This window comes from Epinephelus moara, chromosome 8, assembly GCF_006386435.1.
Source record: "Epinephelus moara isolate mb chromosome 8, YSFRI_EMoa_1.0, whole genome shotgun sequence".
In the NCBI taxonomy this organism is placed as follows: Eukaryota; Metazoa; Chordata; class Actinopteri; order Perciformes; family Serranidae; genus Epinephelus; species Epinephelus moara.
The window spans coordinates 17844441-17863433 of NC_065513.1; the positions used below are offsets into that span (position 1 = coordinate 17844441).

General features: G+C 44.1%; 1 protein-coding gene across 1 annotated transcript in view; it reads left to right on the forward strand.

The window, feature by feature from the left end:
* Positions 1-18993, forward strand: part of fam172a (family with sequence similarity 172 member A) — a 178175-nt gene that overhangs the window by 63004 nt on the left and 96178 nt on the right. The window contains exon 7 of the mRNA XM_050050421.1: positions 9780-9998. Within this exon, the coding sequence (XP_049906378.1) occupies positions 9780-9998 (219 nt within the window). The remainder of the gene's footprint in view (positions 1-9779; positions 9999-18993) is intronic.

An 18993-nucleotide genomic window follows, 5' to 3' on the forward strand; every position in this document is an offset into this window, starting at 1 on the left:
TGTGTACCCCCCCCCCCACCCCACCCCACCCCCCCTCCTCCATCTGCTTTCGCTTTTGTTTGCCCGGCCCCTCTCCCATCCCAACTTGATAATGAGGAATGCGGTGTGACCCTGACCTCCATCGGCCCTGCAACCACCTCCGACCCCTCCAGGTGACCTCCGGTCCCTGTTTTGACAGCTTGATTAATTACAGAGTGTTATGATTTATGAGAAAAGCAGTATGTAAAAATAATAGACAACAGGTGGTCTTAAAAAAAAAAGTGGTAGATTTGAAAGAGCTTCTAGTGAGGATTGTGGTGGCGGTGGGGTTGAGGGGGTCTGTGTGTGTGTGTGGTGTGTGCGCGCGAGAGAGAGGATGTGTTTTACAGCCGCTTTCCATGGTAAATTGCTTTTCAACCGTTTTTGAGGGCTACATCGGGTTAATAGGAAAATGTCTATTGCTCCATGCATGGTTTCCTTAGTTGCCACAGCATGGCTTTCTCCACGTGTATTTGGCCGTATGGTGAGAGGATGAAGGGGATTCCAACATACATGCGTAGCTCCATGTGTGTGCTGTGAAGCATAAACCCAGCCATGTGGTAATGACACTATGGAAAATGTGCTTGAACACACAGACATACATGCATACCCACACACAGATACACTTTATTCTCCGCCACCTCTTTTCTAGGTTACATCCTGTGAAAATAAGCAGAGTAAATGGCAGGACAGAGCAGCCATAGTGTTTACCCTTCACACTTCAAACACAGCTTGTGATTGGCTGTGGCGACCTCCCCTGACTCATGGACCTGTGGTGCAGCTCCACTTAGAGAGGGGTCAGAGTCTCGGACTGTTGAAGTGTGTGTGTGTGTGTGTCTGTGTGTGTCATTGTGTTAGGGTGTCTGTGTGCTGATACTGTGGCATTCTGATTTATTGCCAGTTGCATCATGGTAGCCTGTTACACTCTGACAGTGTACGATACCACAGCAAGTTGAAATGAATATTTTACATGTAAGATAGCAAATTTCATCTCATGAAAGGTCACACTTAACATTAAATATCAAACACACGCTCACACACACACCTCACATAGCAACAGTCAGCAACATCGGCAGGACCACCAGTTCTCTCTGTAGCCCCCCTCTTCTTAGGTCACAATAACAGGGCAGGGGTGAAGGGATTCCTCTTTGACCTTTGACTCTTGGAGGTCATAGTGGTCCTGTGATGTTCAGTAAGATTAATACCCTGGGCGCAACAGCACGGTCTCATTATTCACCAACACAGTGCCATTTACTGGTAGATGACAGCGCAGCACACCTACACATATTTCATCACGACAGTCAAAATCTGAATTTGGAAGTAAAAAAAAAGAAGTCATTTTTAAGCGTACATAAAATATAACATTCTACATAATGCTTCAAATGTACTATAATATTTTTCTTTGTAATACACACATGTGCTTGTGTATTGAGTGTATGTGTCGAGGTCCGTGCATACACATGCATACATACAAATGCTCATGTGTCGACAATGTTTAGATGTGTCCTGCCATTGACCCCGACCACCTCAGTCTGTACATATGGCCATGCGTCTCGCACCCACCGTGTGTGTGTTCATGTGTGTTAACGCACTAACTACCTGTCCAGATGGTGAAGTAGAAACATTCATCGACAGCGCTCTTTAAGAATTTCACATGGTGGAGGAATTTCTCCACTTCAGTCGAACTGAAAGGCGCACTCACTTTTTTGGTGATTTTGTACTGTCATTGTGGAGGTCAGATTTCTTATTTTTGTTCAGTTTTGCTCAGAAATGAGATGTTGAATAGCAGCCAAATATGCCTTTATAACCATCATCATTATAATCATCATCTTCATTTAGCAGTGAATTCCTTCCTTCCTAGGCCCATTGAACTCAGGCTTTGCCTTTCCTCCTTCCTTCCGCGCACAGTTATTAGTGGCCTTCAGGACAGGGTTGCTCCTGGGAAGCCTCCACTCCTCCTGTCTTCCCTATTTTTGTAGCTTCCCTGCCTCCCCCTCTGCGCTCACCTCTCTCCCTGATTTATACATTAAATAGTTAGGCAGGAGGGCAGGGAGGCACCTATCATTCCATGATCTATATCTCTCTGTGCCCTCATTAAAAATACATGTGTATGCTTAGGGGAGACAATATAGAATATATAAATCAAAATGCTAACGGCATCAGAATAAGCCTCCTGTATTTATTTCCCCATAGCTTTCCCTCTGTGGGCTGAGGACTCTTCCTGCTTACTGTATTTCCTTTGCTGCGTATGTGGCAACCGCATGTTTGATACTCTAATATTAAAGTATACTGGAAATATTGTTCATTTATTATGCAAGTGATTTAATAGTGTGCCGAAGAAACACTGCCGGCTGAGACGTGTGTTAGTATGATATTCCAGTTTTGAGTTTTTGTAATTGTTAAAGGTCAATAAAAAGATGTAATATCACTTTGAGAGACATTCAGATTTTTGGATGTGTGCTGAGCGGCCGGTTACACATCTGGTGAGACAGCTCTAAAATATCAGTGTTTGTGAGTTTACATTCACAGTTGCTTCTTTGTGAATGACATGCTGGTCTTCTGTAGAAAAAAAAATTGACAAATGACTTGTGTAACATTTACTTGCACAATCGATAGCTCTGACAATTTCCACCTGGACGGTGATTAATGCTACATCCACCCCCAATCTAGCAACCCCCACCCGCAACCCTGCACCTCCCTCTGCGTGTGTCGTGCTGAGAGCAGATGAAGCAGGCCTCCGAACTATGTGTGCGTTTCAGCGTACGTGTTTGTGTTTATGTGGCGCTGCCTGTCCAGACACTCGGATGCTTGATCAACCATCGAGCACGGATAGTGACTGAACAAATTCACAGATTCACAGACGTCGAGCACGGTAAATAATTGACGCATAAAGTGGCTTTGGCATTGTGCTGAGTGAGTTACTCAACAGTGTCTGTGTCTTTATGTCTATCCTTTCACTAAGGTGCTGAAAATAGACAGGTCGGGAGGAGCGAGACAGGAAGAGAGAAATAGAAAGTGTAACAGAGAGAAAGAAATGTAAATGCGAGCATGAAAAGAAGCTGAGGCATCAGGGATCAGAAGCTGTGCTATTCTCTTCACTTCCTCCACCCCACTGCTCCACTTTGAACTCATTTATAAATATTCAGCTCCACATATAAACAATATCCAAATGAGCCCAGACATTCATGCCAAGGTTAAAAACTCTGCTGCTTATTACAGACACAACTACTTGACTAGCTCAAAAGGTTAGCCTCTTATTCTGACCTAAACTATTTGTGCTCATTAAGATCAAGAAAAAGATAATCATTACCACAGAGTCTTATTTACTTTGACCAAATTAGTGTACGACTACATTAGTGGAAGCGAACGCAGAATGCAGTCTTTGAACTTGAAGTGAAAAGTTGAATTTAGAGAAACTTAATTAAATGTGTACTCTTTATTAGAGGAGAAACCCATGCAGTGGGCGATTTGTTTAAAATTAACTCAGAGGGCAGATGGGGAGATGAAGCTCCAGTTTGTCTTACTTTTCCTATGTAAACATTTGTGTTGGCTGTTCAATTGATTGCTTAAACATACATGGATGTGGGGTTAAGCACTGGATCCAAAAAAAAGCAAGTTAAGCTCACGTATCACATGTATGTAATGCAGTTTATGCCACCTAATTTAGATGTTATTTTAGTCCATTTTCTTGTTATTTTTTCTATATCAGCCATTATGTTTGCTGTTTTTTAAAAGACACTGTGAGATAATAATGTTTAGTAACATTTAGGTCTTCTCCGCAAGCACTTGCATGGCCCCCTGGGTATCGCCAGTTATCAAGAGGATGATTGATTTTGTGCTGACAGGCTGATGACAATCCCGTCTCATCCCCTCTCACATCACCCCTAAGATCCACACATGTCTTTTCATAGCCCCAGTGGTACAGTAAGAACTCTCCCACCCTTCTGCTCTCAGAGCAACATAGCTGTGTGTTTGGTCGGGTATGGGGAGGGGTGGGGAATCTCAGACTGGTGCTGTGTTAAAATGAGAAAGGGGGCACCGTGACTTAATCTGACATTACTGTGCGATCTGTGTGGTATCTCAGCCTCAGGGAGAGGGGGAGTGGGAAAAAAAAGAGAGAAAGAGAGAGAAAAAAGGGGGATCGGATGGATAAAGGGGCCCTGCATGCAAAAAAAGCTCACGTAGAGAAGGAGACAGACAAGGTCACACAGAGCAGGGTGGCCCTGACAGAGAGGGAGAGTGAGAGTATACTTGTTATTACAGTATTTACCTTCCCTCCCAGCTCCTTCATACCTCTTCATTGAGGGACAGTCTGTGTTTTTTCTATCTCCCTCTTCCCTGTAAAGAGTTTTGTACTTGTATTTGGTGTCGCTTCAGCCACAAGTAACTGGACTGCAAACAAACTGCAACGCCCATGCTTTGCTCTCGCTTATTTTCCAACTTAGCTTTTCTTCTCGGTCAGCCATTGTGCCTCGTTCAGATCTCAAACCAGACTGTAGCCTGCAGACATCCCTCCCCTCCTCCTCATCTTATTGGGTATGCCACGCAGGGTGACCCTTTCCCCCTTGTCAGTCAAGCCTGAGCAGCGAATCGGGAGCTGCGTTTTGCTGAAACAAGGAAGTGGAGCGAAGGCTGTTGAGAAAAAGGAGCGCCGTTTGCCCCGATCCTAACAGCCCCCCGACAGCAAACTAATAAAGTAAGCTGCCCGGGATCCAATTTCAGTGTAAACCTATAGACCGCACGCTGATTCTCAAGATGTAAGATGCATGTGCACAGATACATGAATGCACTAAAATCCGAGTGCAACGCGAAGAAGAGCATTTATATGCTAACAGCCACACACAACCTCAAATTCACGCAACCATACCATCCACTTTCCTCACTGCATGCACCCGTGACCGCTATCAGCCATGCTTTGTACCTGTCAAGTGCTGTCCTTTTCCCTGTGCCCAAAGCCCTGCTCACTACATGAGAGCTCTCACATCAAAGCTTCGCTGAGCTCCACACGCACAGATGAAACACCCTCTCACTCCGGCCGCCTCTCTCCCCGCTCCCGCACATTAGACACATTTCATTTCATTACAACGCCACTGGAAAAATAGAGGTGCTGCTGTCTTAAAGGGACATCTTATTTACTCTCTCTCACACTTGTGTACTCGCTAACGTGGACACACACTCAGACACACACCCACACACACGCTCTCTGCTTTCTTTTCAAATAATGCGACTGGAAGGGAAAATAATGATCTGTTAGCATCAAAGTTCTAGTGGACAAGCGGCATCTAATTTGACCATAAAGAGGGCGCATCATCGTCATCAAAGAGTATTGACAGTATTGTTAAGACGGCGCAGTATGGCTCCAGCTCCGTCATCATGAATCACAAACAATGGTTAATATCACGATATTTATAATGCAGCTTCATATATGTTTTCTGTTTTTATACATTCATTTTCTCAGCATCTTGCAGATTGTAAGGAGATTTTGGGTTTTCACAGAGCTTCACAATGCTGCATGTGGGGAGATTGGGCGATGACGGAGGAAGGGTTTCATCACGATGATGAGACAAGTCCTGGTTTCCTTAGCAGCGGCAGCCTTTGTTGTGCTATCTGGTATGGGACAGGCCGACAAAGGAGCGCTAAGGAGCGTCCGAAGCGGGGTGATAGGGGTCGGGGTGCCCCCCCTCGGAGGGGTCGGGGCGACCCTCTTGACCGCTGGCCCCGGGGCAGGGACTCAGTGTGGTGGTGGCACAGGGGCACCCACAGGGCATGGGAAGAGACTTAGCCTGCATACTGCAGCAGAAAGACGAGACTGACCCAACGCTAGAGGACCGTGTGTGTGTGTTTCGTTTGAGGCGGTGTGTGTGCGTATAGGACAAAGGCAAAGTGACCCAATGTTAGCAAAGTGTGAGAGAGAGATTTAGTGGTATAAAAAGCAGGGTGACCCAAGGTTTGCAGTGTGCATTTGTGTAAGATTCAGACTTTGACAGCACATCACAACACAAAGATCAGATTTAGCAGGTGTATCCAGTGTGTGTGTGTGTGTGTGTGTGTGTGTGCGCGTATGTGGGAGAGACTTAACAGTTAGCTAGAAACACAAAGAACAAATGACCTAACTCTACAAGGGTGTATGGCGAGATGTATGGAGAGATTTAGCTGTCACAAAACAACGCAGAGACTAGGATGGTGAACATTAGCTCTGTGGGAGAAATTAGTTCTGTGGGATTTTGGGTAAGCGCTAACATTGTGCTGTTCACTTTGAATATCGTGGGGGGGTTCTTCTAAAACACTAGTTATATTTTATAAATTTGGTGTATACACAGACAATCATTATAGAAATTTATAATCTTGATTTTTTTTTCTTAACATAAGAAAAAATATAATAATTACATTCATAAAAGAGCCTTATTTCAGTTTAGGGTAAAATCATATTTAAAGAACATTTATATATATATATATATATATATTTTTTTTCCCACTTGCTTTGTTGTGCTCAGTCCATCAGCACCAGACACATTGTTATACATTTGGTTGATGGAGGGAAGAATAAGAGGAGGAAGTGTCTGGACAGGGAGAGCAGTGTTGCCCTGACACCAACACAGACCTCTCAGTGTTCAAATAAATGATGGTTTCCGACATGGAGGTGAACTCGGCGGCACTGCTCCTCCAGACTAAGTATGCCGACGACACTGGTCGCCTTTACAGCAATGTCCTTCTGGGTGACTGGACAGCTGAAAGGGTTAGCACTGTTAGCTCGGTTAGGTGTGTTAGCCTCTCTAAAGGAAAGGCCATAGGCTATAGGCCACTCAGGGTTAGCATAAAGACGCTAAAGGCTAGGAGCCGGGCCACTTGAGGTGACCGATAGTATGCTTAAGGCCAGGAAGGGTTATTGACCAGTAAAGGGTTAGGGTAAGAGCACTGAAGACTGAACACGGTTGTAGGCCACTCAGGGTTAGCGTCAGAACACGTGGGTCAGTGTTGCTAAACCATTAACTTTTGGCCTTGTGAACCAGGATTAGGGGAAAGGAGAAATGCACACACAGTGATGTGATGGTGGGTAAGTGCAAGAGGCTTTTCCTGTTTTCTTTTTCTGTCACTCTTTCCTTTCTGTGGGAAATCTGTCGACAGCTCAGTGTGTTTTTCAGTCTGTCATTGTTTCATTTTTTTTACATACATTTTATTTATCAGTATTGGATTTAATCATCCAAAGGTTGAAAATTGTATCTAGTTTATATGGTGTTGCTGCCATGGGCTGAACTGGTCCTGTCAGTTATTTTATCAGGCTGCCACCAGTGGGCAGTGGCACAAAGCTGGTGTGGATCTGGTTAGACTACATCTCTCTGTCTCCCCTTCACTCTCTATCTATCTTTGTCTTATCATTTGATCTATCTATCTATCCTTCTGTCTATTTATCTATATCTCTCCTCTCTGCTTCTCACTCTTTCTTCCCTCTCTGTCTCCCTCTGTCTCTTCCGCTCTTCTCTCTCCTCACCCGCTCCTATTTCTTTTTTAATCCGGCGATCCATCTGTCTGAATGTGCGCTTGTGTGTCTGAACTTCTGTATTTGTGTGCAAATGTCTCTGTGATGTCTGTTGGCTGAATTAAGTCTCCCTAATAGATCCTCATCCATTACCTCTTCAACTTTACTTTTTCTTCTGTACCTACACACACACACAGACTAATAAAAAATACAGGAGAAACATTATCTACCTAGAATTTGCATGCAAACTATGACATGGACATCTAGTTTTTTTAAGTCATAAATCAATGGCTAAATTACCATTAGACTTGCTGCGCCTTGGAGTAAAGTACAAATTGTTATTTCAACATCAAGCAGATGCCATTAAGTAGCAGGACATTCTTTAAAGCTGAAATTTCAAAATACATCTGTTGAATTTTCAGTAAAAGCTGATGTAATAGTGAAATCATTTTTAAAACACACACTTTAAGTGTAATAAATAGGTATTTGATCATGTCCAATTTTCCTCTCACTTGAAAATGACATCTTGAGTTTATTATCTTTATATTATTAATAAGTTTTACGTTACAAATATGTCCAGCGAGGGAAGGAGAGCCTTGTCTGGGTTTGATAGGGAGTGAGAATCAAACTAATTTCATAATCTGAATAAGTGAGAAAGTGTCATTTTGCCGTTGTCAACACACTGCAGGTGCTAAGGGAAGGGGTGTGTGGCAGGTTTGATGTCGATGGGCACAGGAGGGACACACACTCATGCTGCGTCAACGGAAGACAAGCACATTGTGTTAACACTTATTAAGGAAGAGGAGACGTGCTGCCTGGAGAAGACAGTGTGTGTGATGGCGATTTGCAGGGGAAGCTGAGCAACGCTGCCTCCCTTAACTCCCTCTCACATCTCCTAAAGGTCTTTTTGTCAGCGCTGATGTCTCGTACTCCTTACTGTGTGCTGTGCGTATGTGTGTACAGGCGTATAACCATAAGTTTGAGTCTTTGTGTGTGTGTGTGTGTGTGTCACAATGGGGGTTGTGTGTGAAGGCACAACCAAAGTGAAACAGGAATCCATCCATTTCCTGCTTTAGTTTCAGAGTGCTTGGGACAATAAACACAGTTAATTAAAATGGCTTCAAAGTTGAAGAAGTCACCAAAGGCTACAAGAAAACTTCCTTTTCTCCACAATAAGTTTCCTTTCTGTCATTTTTTCTTATTACAACCACTTGAGTTTCTTTTCTCTCTCTCTTTTGAATGCTTCTTTGGCATTTTTAAGGAGTGCAGTGATTATTATTAATATTAATTCTGATATAATTTTCATGCCAAAACTTTGTTGGGCTTTTTTTAAAAAAAAAAAAAAAAGTCAGACCTTTATCTGTAGAAGTTTGAAGTCCCGCATACACAGCAACATGCACATACACAGATACGTATGCAGTTGCGGCTAACTCTTTTGCTGAATGATGGTGGGATCGATTGGGTTTGATATTAAGTGACACATGGCCTTTGGAGTCACTAAATGCTACTCACCGACTGAAACCACCGGCGCTGAATTCCAATCCCCCAGTTACTTCTCAGGCTTGTCCCTTCAGTAACACTCTTTCCTCTGTCTCTTTCTCTGCCATTTCTTTCAGGCTAGATTTGCGTCATTCCCCCCAGTCATCTCACAATCTGTTGTTACGGTGTTATTTGCTCCTAGACATCCACCACAGAGCTCTTTCTTAAACACCATGATCCCCGACCAGACATAGACTGAAAAGGGATAGTTTCTTATCTTAGCAGAGATTATCATGCAGACTTGTATCAACTTTCCTCGGTAACTCTGACAAAGTTAATATTGTCTTTTTCCGAAAGTAAAAAATAGCAACTAAGAGACAACAAAAACTGTTCTGTCAACATTGTGTTTTAGATTTAATCGTGTTTGTAAAGGCATTTTCAAAAGTTACAGAAAATAAATTGGGAAGTAAAATGAAAAAAAGATGCACAAGGAAACACAGTCTCATTTGGTGCTTGTTTAATATGTATTTTTAAGCATCTCTTTGTCACACACACATATCTGTCACACATTTATTTTATTGATAAACTGTAAATATAAAGTCTTTTTTATGCACCTTGCATTATAATGCACTTTGTTATAAAAAGGTCCACACAAATACATTTTTATATTATTCTACTTGGATAAAGAGAAATACATAAACATATTAAATATCATAAATGTTTAACATGTAATATGAAAAGTGTCTGATGTAGACGACGGCGATGCCATGGCTCTCTAACAAACAGTGTTTCTTATCTGTTTTAGGAGGGCTACGGTGTGATGGTGCTCAACCCCAATGAGAACTACCTGGAGGTGGAGAAGCCCGCCATGTCCTCTCCCCTGCCCTCCCCCACTGAACCCTCGGACGAACCCGCAGAAAAGAGGGAGCGCAAAGATGACAAGGAGGGCAAGAAGAAGAGAGAATTTTATGAGAAGTACCGTAACCCACAGAAGGAGACAGAGACCGAACGGATCCCTATACGGGTAAGTCGGGGAGGGAGGGAGGGACGGAAGGATGGAGAGAGAGAGGAGAGACAGAAAAGGAAGGCAGGAAGGAAGTGTTCAGAGAACCAGGGCGGAGGGACAGAAGGATGGATGTTCATCAAAAGCAGACATGATGGGGGAGGTGGACGGAGTGACAGTTTAGGGTCGTGGGAGGAGGTAGGAGAAGAGACATAGGTGAGAAAATGGGAGGGAGGAATTTGGGCAAATTTGGAAGAGACAAAAGTGGCAAGAAGGTGCGGGGAGGAGGAAGGTGGGAGGCGGCTAGCGGAGAGGAAGCAAGGGAAGGAAATGTTAGGTAACAAGGGATGAAGGGAGGATGGGAGGCAGAGGGAGAAAGAGAGGCTCTTGTGTGGTCAGCCTGTGTGTGAAGAGGTTGGCCGGGCTCCAGTCGCCTCTCAGTGAGCAAGTGTTAACCACATGGCTACCTCCCTCTCTCCCTCTTCCTCTCCCTCTTTCCCTCTCTCTGTTTTTCTCTCTCAGATGGTGGGCTGGTCAGTGCAGCTCTGGCCCTTCACTCTTGTTGACCGCTGGGATTATTATCTCCCTAACACACACTCTGCAAACACACTGCAACATTCTTATCATGCTACACTGGCCGTACACCCCCTAATCATACACACACATACACATACACTTAGCTCAGCCAGTTTACGTCGTGGTCAAACAAAGGAAGCGACCCTTTGAATTAATCTAGTTCCATTGTAGAAACAAATATGGGCAAAGTGATGAGAAATTAAAACAATGTCATCCTCTTCATAGATGCCTTTTGTTTCACTCCTGCCGACAAAATTCATAATTCGCCTCCTCATTAGGGTTCGGCCATTTTTTTTTTTAACTTTCTTAAAAGCTCTCATTCAGTAAGATTTTGAAGATGAAGGGCATGCTGAGGTAGGCTTTTTCCCATCACAGGGTTTCTTAGGAGAAGAGTGTCCCCATCGATTATCTGTGTCTTACTTTGGTTGATGGCAGAAGCGTCACAGCAATGCGCGTACGTTTGTGTGCGTGGGTGTGTGTGTGTCTGTGTGTGTGTGTGTGTGAAATCCGTCAGTCTCTGGTGTCTGACAAGAGTTAGGGCTGCTGTGGGACTAGCAGGCGGTGTGTGAGCTGTCAACGCAGGCTTTTTTGTTTTTTTTCTCACCCCCCTGGCAGTACCTTTACACACACTCTAATAAGGGATAATTAGCCGCAGTTCTATCTTACTCTATCACACTTCTTTACATGTGTGCTGGCTTCCCCGGCATACAGTTGATGAACTTGCTTTACACTATCTGACATGAAGGTCTCATGGTAAACAATCCATCGTGACTAACTTGCATCTGTCACTTATGTGTAAGTTTTATTTTAAATCATGAATTAATACAAAAAATCCATTGCTTATTGCAGGTGAGTGTTATAGCATATCCCAGGTGTGTGTGTACAGAGAAATGCATGTGTTGCCTATACATTTTGTTTAACTTTAATAGGGTAGACTGTCATTTTTTTTGAAGGTGTAACTTCTATGGATCTCATATCACATAACTAGATAATTTTCTCCATTTCTCCTTTTCTCCATATAATATGTGTCTATCTTCTCCTCTTACTCCTCTCCTCTTGCTTTAAATCTTTAACACTCAGTAACGTTAGCAGTGCAAGATCGTTAACACAGTCCCAACCAAGGTTCCCCTATCCTACGAGGTAGCATGCAATGTAATTCACATCTCGATATTGGGCTCAGCTTGCTTTCCCCGTGCCTGCATAATGCATGCCGGACAGGGTCAGATGCATTGAGACAAGGGCGGTATGCAGCAGTGGTGTGTTTTTTTTTTGAGACTGCAGTGTCTTGGAAATACTGTCTTGGCTTTTTACAGCTCCGTGAGATGGAAGTCAGGACAGACATCGTAATGAGCAACTGAAGAAAATACCACACCGGCCCAGTGTCACGTCATGTCACTTTTCTTTTTAATATAAGCTAGCGCATTGATAATTGATTTAACAGCCCATACCAGCGCAGTATCCAGCGTTGTGCCATTTTAGGCCGGAGAGATGGATTAAAAAAAAAAAAGCTTTCTATGTGTGTTTTTTCAGACCAGCAGGCTAATACAAAATTATCCTCATTAACCAGAAAAGTAGGGGTCATGTAGAAGGTTTAGATTTTCCAGCCAAATACACTTGTCCTTAGATGCTGGGATTGCAAGACTCGGGATAAAGATTAACGAGTGAGCAGGTTGGCTCTGTGTTGGTGCCCCTTGAATTTTGACCTTTGACCCAGAAGTCAGCAGGATGTTAGTTTGTATGACCTCGCCTCTATCCTCCACGCCTCCTCCTGCACCGCGTTACTCTCCACTGCTCTGCCTCTGTCCGCCCAAGAGTAAGCTGTCACGGACACACACACATACACGCACGCACGTAAACACATATGCAGATATGGAAAGGCACACACAAACTGACAGACAAAAGAGTAAAGGAGGTGGAAAAAGAACTAAGGTTTTGACATTCGTGTGTGTGTGTGTGTGTGTGTAGCCTTCTCCTTCACCTCCTCTAGTCGGGGTGGGTGGTGGATCAAATCAAACCTCTTTAGCAGGGCTGTTTTCATCTTTTTCAACAGCACCCACCCAAGACACGGGCACACACACTCACACAAACCTTTTTTATTCACTACACCTCGCACTCTAACTCCCGCTGAGCTGCCAGACCACCTGCACACAGCCATTCAGAAACACACACACTCAAATATATACCCCCAACTCCACGTAATTTAATAAAATCCAACATTACACAAAAAATACCGTAAGCTTGAATTACAGCCTGTCTTTCTCTCCATTTGTACTTATGAGACTCATAAAATTACATTGTACATTTTCGTTTTTACCACATTTACTCACAAAGACTGACACACACACACACACACACACACACGCGCACACGCACATATACACACACATATACACACACGGGCCCCCTGATAGAGTTGAGTTGATTAATACGCTTCCTTACACACATTAATAAGCTCTTAACTGCTTTTAGGATTCTTACTTTTTAGCCTTGGGTTCATAGTGTGCAACCTCTCAACCTTATCTAATCCCTCTCCTCTCTTCTCTTCTCCTCCGGATCACACAGCACTGGGCCATGTTTAGGGGGATGTCGGTGGAGGAGGGAGAGAGAAAGAGAGGACAGAGGGAATGATGGAAGGATAGAAAGTCTGATCGAAGGGATGCTGATGAGGATAGTGGAGGGGTGGGGAGGTGGAGGTGGGGGGGCGCTCTCTTAGCACTTTGCCATATAGAAGTTTGGGAGTTCACTTTACTCTGAATTTTAGCAGTAATCCAGTTAGCTATTTTCTGTCAGCCAAGCGGAGGAATGGCAGGAACAAAAGGCACATTCATGGGCTTAAGAAGCTTCCAAAGAGTTCACCCAAGGCTGGCTGGCTGGGATTAGGCCAGCAGGCCCTGGAAAGAAGAAGGGGAAAAAAAGAGCAAAGGGGACAAAAAACAGAGCTTCGCCTTTCTTTAAGCACCACTTATTTTTATAAATGACTGGAATACTTTTCTCTCTTTCTCTCTTAGTTTTTTTTATGCTTTTCCCTTTTAGCATCTCACATTATACATTGTTCAGAAGGAGAGAGATACAGAGAGACCCTCTCTCCTATAGCATTTTGAAGCAGCAGATTCAGGCTGTTCCTTCTGTTCTTTTTCTTCCACTATATTTAGTTTTGGTTCAACTTTAAGAATGAGAGATCCATATGATTGAGACCGGTGGACGTCAAATGATCTCACTATGATGCCACTTTGATTTTCTCTACAATTTTTCATTTGTTACAATTATACCGCAACGGAGGAAAAATCGGGGCTCTCCGGTGTGCTCGTGTTTCCACTCAAGGCATTGTTTAATTCCCCTGTGTTAAACCATTTGTTACCCCTCACTGTGGTTAGAGTCGATGTGAGACCCTCTCCTTAGGGTAGGGAATAAGATTATTGTTTTTGTTTTGCATATCATACCTTTAGTTTTTCTGTCTTCATTGCACATGCAGGACTCTGGAGTATTCTGGTCTCCAATTTCTTAGTGACAAATCTTTTGTACTGCCTCGTACTGATCTGACTGTTGTGGATTACAGTGTGTGTTTCCTAAAGGAAGGAGCATCCATTATTTAGGCCCTGCCTCTCCAAGACCCATTATTCCCAGCTGCAGCTGTCCACAGGGGCTGGCTGAGATCCTTGTCCTTGTCTGTGTTTAGCAGATGATGTCCTGTTTCCCCATGTTCGAGCTGTACTACAAAACGTCCTGAGGATTCACTAACGTACATGAACACACACTCGCGCACACAGACACACACACACACACACACACCAAAACTTGATTATAAACATTAAGACATGGACACAAAAGCACACACACTGGTAATTGTATTTGACATGGCGCTACAGTGTTTCTCTATGGGACTGGGTTTTTGCTCTTTGTCACCTTCACCCCTTTGCCCCAGTCTGTGGCCCACAAGCAATTATACAGACAGGGTTTATTTGACCTTTGACCTGTGGTCGTGCCAAGAAGTAAGCCTCAGCATATCTAAGGACAGGTAGGGACTTGATTAACCTCTGAACTTGGTCAGAGGAGAGGTCAATAAGCAGGGCTAGAGGGCAGCTCACCTGCTTGCTGCAGAGAACAAATTGGCTGGATGCCATCGTTGTATTTGGGTGTGTATTCCTGAGAGTGTGTGGTAGAGAAAACGCTTTGACCTGTGTGCATGTGTATCTGTCTTTATGAGCTAAGTTCTCATGTTTAGGGCCGCAGTACAAGCCCACTGTGGTGCGTGGCACATTTTAACTTAAGGTTTACCTTCCTGTGTTTGAATTTAGTGTAACTGATAATGCGTCTGACTTCTCAAAGTTTAAAGGGGGAGTGAGACTGTTAGATTTTGTGCTTGTTAGTGTGCGCGAGCATTTCTGGATGTGTTAGGTGCACTACATAACATCTGTGTGTGTACACGTACCTGTGTGTTTGTGTGTTTGCTCAAGGCAGAACCCGTGTAGCTGGTCTCAGATCCCTGCTCCCAATCTTCTAGTCAGGTCAACCATCAAACACATCCATCCTGCCCTCCCTCGTACCTCCCCACCCACCCAGGTCCCTCTCTCTCTTGCTGTCTCTCCTTCCCTTTCTCTCTCTGCACACAACCCTGTTGTGGATACAGGCTGACCCGAATAAAGACATACACAGACACACACACGCACAAACACAGCACCTCAGGGTCATCCTGGAACAAACACAGCCTTGTCTGCCTGCCCGCTCTCCTTTGCCTTATGTCAATTAATGGCTCGCAGTAATTTCACCTGACAATCCGGGCGGCAGCGCGAGGCTAGCCGAGATGTCACAGCGATGACCTTTCTGGCCCGCAGCCGCTCTTTTCTAATAAAGAATCTCACAAACCCACAGCAACTTCCTTTGTACTTTGTTAATGAGTTATTGATTTGAAACAATGCCCTGGCAAATATTGTCAGAGCCAAGCCCGCCAAGGTCATGCTATTTCATTGTATACAGTCTGAGCACGCTAATCTGCACGTGGGATGACATGGACGCTATAGTTTTTCTCCTTCCTCTGGCTCCGGCTCTCTCTCCCCCTCTCTCTTTCTCTCTCTTCCACTTCCCCTCCACTTATACTGTATATCCCTTCATTGCAAAGTCGAATAACACACCTACACATTCATTTCTCCCTCTCGCTCTCACTCTCTTACACACGCGCGCACACAGTCATCCCCCCCCTCCCTTGTTAGTCTTGCACACGTTTTTCACCTCGTTCTACCTTTTCTCTGTCTCTTTCTCACATCATTATATTCCCAACTCTCCATAGGTACTATACCTGCTAATTACCCACAATGCCACAGTCATTATTTTCCCATCTCTGCCGCTAATTTGCTCCATACCTTCCTTTTCCCCCACTCTAGCAAGACCCATCAGCTCCCAGACAGCTTCTAGCTAACTTCAGCTCTCTGTCGGCCTTAAAAGAGAGTAAAGAAAGAAACAAAGACGAGAGGGGAAGGAAAAAAAGGAAAAGGGATGGCGAAGGAGTACACGTCCCAGACATTGATTAGAATGCAATTGCAAACAGGTGTCGTTGAGGTCCACTTTTTAATTGTGTGCACAGAGACCTGTACGCAGTCGCGCACACACACACAAACCCAAACTAACTTACTCTAATAACCTCTTTGCTAACATCAAACATATAATTATGTACATTGCTTATTTAATTTCTGATCATTAGGCCAAATGAAAACAACCCTGTTCTGTGCTCATCAGGACATATTAAAGAGTATAATGACTGCGGCTGCAGTTTGGTTCACCTGGTGTGTGGCCCAAGAGCAGGAGAGGACTGAGAGGTTGAGTGAGATCCATCAGTCAGTCAGACTTAGTGTGTGAGAAAACACAGGAGTAATTTGAGTAATTTGTTTCTACCCGTTCCTTTGCGAGAAGGAACTCTCGAATAATATTGTTTTGTGATGTGTGTTTGTAATACTTGTAACTTTACTTCGGCTCTCACTCTAACCCCTCGGAACACGTATTGACATTTTTGCAAGATTAAAACCAGCACTGCCCGAGCAAAAGAGTCCAAACTCAATAAAGTTGTTTAGGGATCCCGTGACACTGTCCTGACACTTCTGGCTCCCTCTGAAAAGTTTTTGAGCGTAAAAAGTATAATGGCTCTTATCCACTAGATTCCTTCCGGTCCACACTGCTCACCATCTCCCGACTTGCAATTCCAGCTCCCTCAGAAGTTTTCTGAAGTCCTGTGTGTTTTGGATAAGGAGGAGGAGCAGAAGGGAGGTGCAGGGAGGTCTGAAGTGGTTGTTTGTCAGAGTGTGTTGATGTTGTTAGATTCATTGTTTCCTGTGTTGGTCAGACACTGGGTTTGTGTTGGCGTTGGGGCTGTTATTCTGGCTGCAGTGCACTCCTTTCCTCCACTCTCCTTTCCCTGCTTCTCATTACAGTGAATAAACACAGGGCAAGTATTGGACCGGACAACTTTTGAAGAAACAAGAGAGTGTGTGTGTGTGTGTGTGTGTGTGTGTGTGTGTGTGTGTGTGTGTGTGTGTGTGTGTGTGTGTGTGTGTGTACACGAGTTTGCATCTGTGTGCATGCACTGGAGCATGTCTGTCGGTGTGTGTGTGTGTGTGTGTGCGTGCAATTATGTGTGGTTTTGGAAAGGAGTGTGGGTTGTTATTGGGTAAGTAATGGAAAGAGCTAAATTGAACAAATTCTTGAAACTAGACAATTGGAAGGCAAACACTTTCAACAAAGGAGTAACAGTTGGAACCATTTATGGGCTAAAAGTGGGGTAGATAGTCATGCTTAATGTCATGTAACAGGTTGTCTAGCAGTTTAATGGTGACGTAAGGTTTAACACATAATCATAGTTCTGCTGATTGGAAAGCAGGAACTTGGAAAACCACATTTTGGTTAGTTGACTCACCGCAGCCTTTAGGGTTTTGTGTGTGTGTGTGTGTGTGTGTGTGTGTGTGTAGGGAGCCGTCTGCACTGAAGCCCATCATGACTGACAGTAAATGCACATTTGTTCTGTTAGCATGTACATAGCTATGTATATGTACGCGTCTGTGTATGTGTACTATACATGGCAACATGTTTATGAATTCCAAGTCCATAGCTGAGAGAGTCTGTCAGCCTTCTCCCATAGACTTCTGTCTTAGAGGACACATAGTGATATATTCTATACCTTCCATAGTACAGTATGTATGGCTCTCCCTCTCACTATCTCTGTCTTTTTCTGTCTCCTTTTCTCAAGCTCTCTCTTCCATTTTTATTTCTTTTTGATAATAGTTAGCTTTCAGCATCTGGAGACTGTCGGGTCCTGAGACTGTCTAGGGTGCAGATTTGTATTTTATATTCTCCGAGGGGACTGTATGGATCACTATATATTCAGTAAACACACAAACAGCACACACCCTCAAATGTCCCTTGACAGTCATGGCTGAAGGATGTTGGCAACAGGTGTGCAGTTGGGACGCTGTTCTGACAGTGCTGGCAGATGCACACACAACACAGACACACACACACACACACACACACACACACAATCAGAGAGAGACACACACACACAGTGTAGAGAAACTGTGGAAAATAAATAAATAAACTAAGATACTGTGTGAGAGCTGGTGACAGGAATCCGGTCTCGCAGGGCTGTGTGCTCCACTGCAGCTAATTAACCCCAGGAAATAATTGCAACAATATGCAAATGCTGTTTAGATAATTCACTACACTGCCATGCCAGGTAGTCAGTCACTCTGTCGTCTGCCGCAGAGGGTGTAGGCAAAGAACGCGTGTTGTTGTGTGTGAGCTTGGGTGATGGAGTCAGGAGCACGGGGAGACTCATTTGCCACCATGAAGACATCAACTGTGCAATCTGTGTCTTTAAATTATTGTTATTATTCATTATACGGAAACGAACAAAAATGTTCATCTTGTCTTCATGATGGCTAAAAAGTGATAATTTGTCAGTTGTCACACACGGGAATGTTTTGTCTGCTGTCAGTTGATATCAGCAATATCAGAATTGTTGATTAAGTTAATGTCACAGACACTCACACAGACATATAAGGGTGGTATGTACAGTTGCAAACCCTGCTTAATGTCTCCTTGTCAGGCCAGGTATTGTCATGGGTGGGTGGAGAGGTGGACAAAACAGGAGACGGAGGAGTGTGAAGAAGAACAGGTGGCATCAACGGAGGAGAAAAAGAAGGTAGAAGAGAGGGAAGGAGTGAGGGAGGGAGCCGGGCTAATGAAATGGGCTTCACAGATGAAGGGTGACACGGCGGAGGAGAGAGGAGGGAGACTTCAAAGGACTTTGATGTCACAGCCTTTCAGACAGACAACTCTGCTCCAGCCAGCCCCTCCGTGCACACAGGATAACGCACACACACATGCACACACAAGTACACGCAGAGCCCTGATGGCAGAAGGGCAGGGCAGAGCGGAGTTGCCTGCTCTTGCATCA